This window comes from Coregonus lavaretus (assembly GCF_964263955.1).
Source record: "Coregonus lavaretus genome assembly, contig: HAP1_SCAFFOLD_320, whole genome shotgun sequence".
NCBI classification, from domain to species: Eukaryota; Metazoa; Chordata; class Actinopteri; order Salmoniformes; family Salmonidae; genus Coregonus; species Coregonus lavaretus.
Genome location: NW_028159255.1, coordinates 25,059 through 31,058, shown reverse-complemented (window position 1 = coordinate 31,058; position 6,000 = coordinate 25,059). Strand labels below are relative to the sequence as shown.

The window sequence follows — 6,000 nt, the reverse complement described above, 5'->3', positions numbered from 1 at the left end:
ATGACAATGAAAATCTTTTAATTACAAAGAAACTCTTCCCTGTCAGTGTGTGTGTAGCCTGCACATTTCCCACTGCAGTTCATCTCAGTCACACCAAACTCAGCGCTCCAGATGCATCACCGTTGCTATGGGAACGCACTGAACGGCAGAGCTAACTTTGGACAACATTGGTTACTCTGACCGGCTAGCTACTTTAGCGAAAAAGAAAACATTGAAATTCCTGAACAATAGAGAAACACATTTCGTTTCCTGGGGGGAAAAAAATGACGAGGAGAAATATTGACCCTTTGTCACTTGATGAGACCATTGATGAGGGGAAGGAGGAGAACGATGTGGAGAAGATGAGTGTCTCGGTGTGGGAGCATCAGGCCCTTGCCCAGGTAGCAGTTAGCTAGCTGGCTAGAAAGGGAATGAGTTGAATATAGTGTTCATGTTGATAACTCAATTCTAGAGCAGTTAGCTAGCTAGGTTTATGTGCTGTAATAGTGTGCAGCTACTTCCATGTGAACTGTTTTAAAACTACAAACTTCAATGAATGATTGTTAAACTAATAGTTAACGTTAGCAAGGCAAGCTAACAGCTAGCCACATATACATAATTGATTGCATTGCACCTGTGTCATAACCCTGACAATAACATGAATGATGGCTCTTATCTAGAGCCACTTACACATTGGTGCATCCACCTTATGATAGCCAGTGGGACTGCTTTTATACTATCCCAGGTATTCTTGTCCTTTTGCTTGTCTTGACAATGAGTTGGCAAAAGCACAAACAGATCTGGGAGCAGGCTAGGAAACACTGCATGAAATGCCTGCCTGCTATACATCTGGCAGGTGGCCAAACATATAAATTATGACAAAGACATCTCAACACATGGGTCATTCACTGAGGTGCCATTTTAGAACAGAAAGACCAGACCCCGGCTATGGTATTAAATTATTGGCATTCACATTATCATTACTGCAATGCTTTAGTCGTGTTCAAAACATATTTAAGTGACTTTGTTGAGCTTCACATTTTACATTTACATTTTAGTCATTTTAGCAGACGCTCTTATCCAGAGCGACTTACAGTTAGTGAGTGCATACATTATTATACTTTTAAATACTTTCGGATGATTTGGACATGATGCGCGAAAGATGCTAATATCAGTGCCATGACTTGAAAGGGATTTGTGCCAAAAATGCTAAAACGTTAGCATGTGAAACAGTGCCAGGGAAACATAATTTAGCCCACATATTATTACTATGTGTAATGAAGATGTGAGATGGGGCTTGATTCCCCATGCCTCTTCAGATCCCCATCATGGTGTAATGAAGATGTGAGATGGGGCTTGATTCCCCATGCCTCTTCAGAACCCCATCATGGTGTAATGAAGATGTGAGATGGGGCTTGATTCCCCATGCCTCTTCAGAGCCCCATCATGGTGTAATGAAGATGTGAGATGGGGCTTGATTCCCCATGCCTCTTCAGAACCCCATCATGGTGTAATGAAGATGTGAGATGGGGCTTGATTCCCCATGCCTCTTCAGATCCCCGTCATGGTGTAATGAAGATGTGAGATGGGGCTTGATTCCCCATGCCTCTTCAGATCCCCATCATGGTGTAATGAAGATGTGAGATGGGGCTTGATTCCCCATGCCTCTTCAGAACCCCATCATGGTGTAATGAAGATGTAAGATGGGGCTTGATTCCCCATGCCTCTTCAGATCCCCATCATGGTGTAATGAAGATGTGAGATGGGGCTTGATTCCCCATGCCTCTTCAGATCCCCGTCATGGTGTAATGAAGATGTGAGATGGGGCTTGATTCCCCATGCCTCTTCAGATCCCCATCGTGGTGTAATGAAGATGTGAGATGGGGCTTGATTCCCCATGCCTCTTCAGAACCCCATCATGGTGTAATGAAGATGTGAGATGGGGCTTGATTCCCCATGCCTCTTCAGAACCCCATCATGGTGTAATGAAGATGTGAGATGGGGCTTGATTCCCCATGCCTCTTCAGAACCCCATCATGGTGTAATGAAGATGTGAGATGGGGCTTGATTCCCCATGCCTCTTCAGATCCCCGTCATGGTGTAATGAAGATGTGAGATGGGGCTTGATTCCCCATGCCTCTTCAGATCCCCATCGTGGTGTAATGAAGATGTGAGATGGGGCTTGATTCCCCATGCCTCTTCAGATCCCCATCATGGTGTAATGAAGATGTGAGATGGGGCTTGATTCCCCATGCCTCTTCAGATCCCCATCATGGTGTAATGAAGATGTGAGATGGGGCTTGATTCCCCATGCCTCTTCAGATCCCCATCATGGTGTAATGAAGATGTGATGGGGCTTGATTCCCCATGCCTCTTCAGATCCCCATCATGGTGTAATGAAGATGTGAGATGGGGCTTGATTCCCCATGCCTCTTCAGATCCCCGTCATGGTGTAATGAAGATGTGAGATGGGGCTTGATTCCCCATGCCTCTTCAGATCCCCATCATGGTGTAATGAAGATGTAAGATGGGGCTTGATTCCCCATGCCTCTTCAGATCCCCATCATGGTGTAATGAAGATGTGAGATGGGGCTTGATTACCCATGCCTCTTCAGATCCCCGTCAAGGTGCTGAGGGGTCATACAGACGCCATCACCAGCTGTCACTTCTGCTTTGACGACACCAAAGTCCTGACCAGCTCCCACGACAAGACGGCCGCACTATGGGTAGGCCTATACCTCACAGGTCTATGAAACACTAGGTCTGTGTCTCAAATGGCACACTATTCTCTATATAGTGCGCTACATTTGGCCAAAAGTAGTGCACTGTGCAGGGAATTAGGTAGCCATTTGAGACGCGGGTGTGTTTATTAATTAATACAGGCATACACATCTCAAGGCAATTATAAGGCCTATTATTAAAGCTATTTCAGTTTCCATCTGTGTGACGTGTCACTCACCTATCCATCTCAGTGTTTATGAAGATTGCCTTTCACTAGTGAACGTGGATGCCTATCTTACCTATAATAAAATATTCATGTTGAAAGCTTATTGTGCCATCTGGCCTATAGCTATTAACCTGAAGTAAACTACTGGTCAAAAGTTTTAGAACACCTACTCCTTCAAGGGTTTTTCTTTATTTTTACTATGTTCTACTTTGTTGAATAATAGTGAAGACATCAAAAATATGAAATAACACATATGGAATCATGTAGTCACCAGAAAACTGTTAAACAAATCAAAATATGTTTTATATTTGACATTCTTCAAATAGCCACCCTTTGCCTTGATGACAGCTTTGCACACCCTTGGTATTCTCTCAACCAGCTTCACCTGGAATGCTTTTCCAACAGTCTTGAAGGAGTTCCCACATATGCTGAGCACTTGTTGGCTGCTTTTCCTTCACTCTGCGGTCTGACTCGTTCCAAACCATCTCAATTGGGTTGAGGTCGGGGGATTGTGGAGGCCAGGTCATCTGATGCAGTACTCCATCACTCTCCTTCTTGGTAAAATAGCCCTTACACAGCCTGGAGGTGTTTTGGGTCATTGTCCTGTTGAAAAACAAATGATAGTCCACCTAAGCCCAAACCAGATGGGATGGTGTATCGCTGCAGAATGCTGTGGTAGCCATGCTGGTTAAGTGTGCCTTGAATTCTAAATAAATCACAGACAGTGTCACCAGCAAAGCCCCCCCACACCATAACACCTCCTCCTCCATGCTTTACTGTGGGAAATACACATGCGGAGATCATCCATTCACCCACACCGCATCTCACAAAGGCATGACGGTTGGAACCAAAAATCTCCAATTTGGATTCCAGACAAAAGGACACATTTCCACCGGTCTAATATCCATTGCACGTGTTTCTTGGCCCAAGCAAGTCTCTTCTTATTATTGGTGTCCTTTAGTAGTGGATTCTTTGCAGCAATTCGACTATGAAGGCCTGATTCACACCGTCTCCTCTGAACAGTTGATGTTGAGATGTGTCTGTGACTTGAACTCATGAGAGGCAGTTTCATCATAGCACTTGATGGTTTTTGCGACTGCACTTGAAGAAACTTTAAAAGTTCTTGAAATGTTCCGTATTGACTGACCTTCATGTCTTAAAGTAATGATGGACTGTCGTTTCTCTTTGCTTATTTGAGCTGTTCTTGCCATAATATGGACTTTTACTAAATAGGGCTATCTTCTGTATACCCCCCTACCTTGTCACAACACAACTGATTGGCTCAAACACATTAAGAAGGAAATACATTCCACAAATGAACTTTTCAATAAAATAAAATAAAATTGTATTTGTCACATACACGTGTTTAGCAGATGTTATAGCGGGTGTAGCGAAATGCTTGTGCTTCTAGCTCCGACAGTGCAGTAATATCTAACAAGTAATATCTAACAATTTCACAACATATACCCAATACACACAAATCTAGTAAGGAATGGAATTTAAGAAAATATACATATATGGACAAGCAATGACAGAGCGGCATGGACTAAGATACAGTAGAATATTATAGAATAGAATGCAGTATATACATATGAGATGAGTAGTGCAAGATATGTGAACATTATTAAAGTGACTAGTGTTCCATTTCTTAAAGTGGCCAGTGATTTCAATAGGCAGCAGCAGCCTCTAATGTGCTAGTGATGGCTATTTAACAGTCTGATGGCCTTGAGATAGAAGCTGTTTTTCATTCTCTCGGTCCCAGCTTTGATGCACCTGTACTGACCTCGCCTTCTCGATGATAGCGGGGTGAACAGGCAGTGGCTCGGGTGGTTGATGTCCTTGATTATCTTTTTGGCCTTCCTGTGACATCGGGTGCTGTATGTGTCTTGGAGGGTGGGTAGTTTGCCCCGATAATGCGTTGGGCAGACCGCACCACCCTCTGGAAAGCCCTGCCGTTGTGGGCGGTGCAGTTGCCGTACCAGGCGGCGATACAACCCGACAGGATGCTCTCAATTGTGCGTCTGTAAAAGTTTGTGAGGGTTTTAGGTGCCAAGCCGAATTTCTTCAGCCTCCTGAGGTTGAAGAGGCTCTGTTGCGCCTTCTACACCACACTGTCTGCGTGGGTGGACCATTTCAGTTTGTCTGTGATGTGTACGCCAAGGAACTTGATGCTTTCCACCTTCTCCACTGCGGTCCCGTCACATACGTCTCGTGTTTGAGCCGTTTAATTGCTATACAGATGTTTTGCCAGTTTAATTGCCTTGCGGAGTGAGTAGCTACACTGTTTGTATTCTGCCATATTCCCAGTTACCTTGCCATGGTTGAATGCGGTGGTTCGCGCTTTCAGATTGGTGAAAATGCTGCCGTCTATCCACTGTTTCTGGTTAGGGTAGGTCTTAATAGTCACAGTGGGCACAACATCACCTATACACTTCCTGATAAACTCAGTCACCATTTCAGTGTATTTGTCTAAATTATTTTCAGAAGCTACCCGGAACATATCCCAGTCCGTGTGATCAAAACAATCTTGAAGCGTGGATTCCGATTGGTCAGACCAGCGTTGGATAGTCCTTAGCATGGGTATTTCCTGTTTGAGTTTCTGCCTATAGGAAGGGAGGAGCAAAATGGAGTCGTGGTCAGATTTGCCGAAAGGAGGGCAGGGGAGGGCCTTATAACCATCCCGGAAGTTCGAATAGCAATGGTCGAGGATGTTGATAGAACTTTGGCAGCCTAGTCCTCAAATTTGCTTTGTTAAAATCTCTGTTGCGCCTTCTTCGTGGTCCTCTGTAGCTCAGCTGGTAGAGCACGGCGCTTGTAACGCCAAGGTAGTGGGTTCGATCCCCGGGACCACCCATACACAAAAAATAATGTATGCACGCACGACTGTAAGACGCTTTGGATAAAAGTGTCTGCTAAATGGCATATTATTATTATTATTATTATTCTTCACCACACTGTCTGGGTGGCTGGACCATTTCAGCTTGTCAGTGATGTGTATGCCAAGGAACTTGAAGCTTTCCACCTTCTCCACTGCGGTCCCGTCGATGTGGATAGGGGGGTGCACCCTCTGCTGT

At 44.5% G+C, this 6,000-nt stretch overlaps 1 protein-coding gene across 1 annotated transcript in view; it reads left to right on the top strand.

Annotated features, from left to right (window-relative positions):
* Window positions 1-263: 263 nt before the first annotated feature.
* Window positions 264-6,000, top strand: part of LOC311123108 (WD repeat-containing protein 88-like) — a gene marked incomplete at both ends in the record, with an annotated part of 28,929 nt that continues 23,192 nt past the window's right edge. The window contains 2 exons of the mRNA XM_084197382.1: window positions 264-380; window positions 2,595-2,705. Coding sequence (XP_084053508.1) covers window positions 264-380; window positions 2,595-2,705 — 228 coding nt within the window. The remainder of the gene's footprint in view (window positions 381-2,594; window positions 2,706-6,000) is intronic.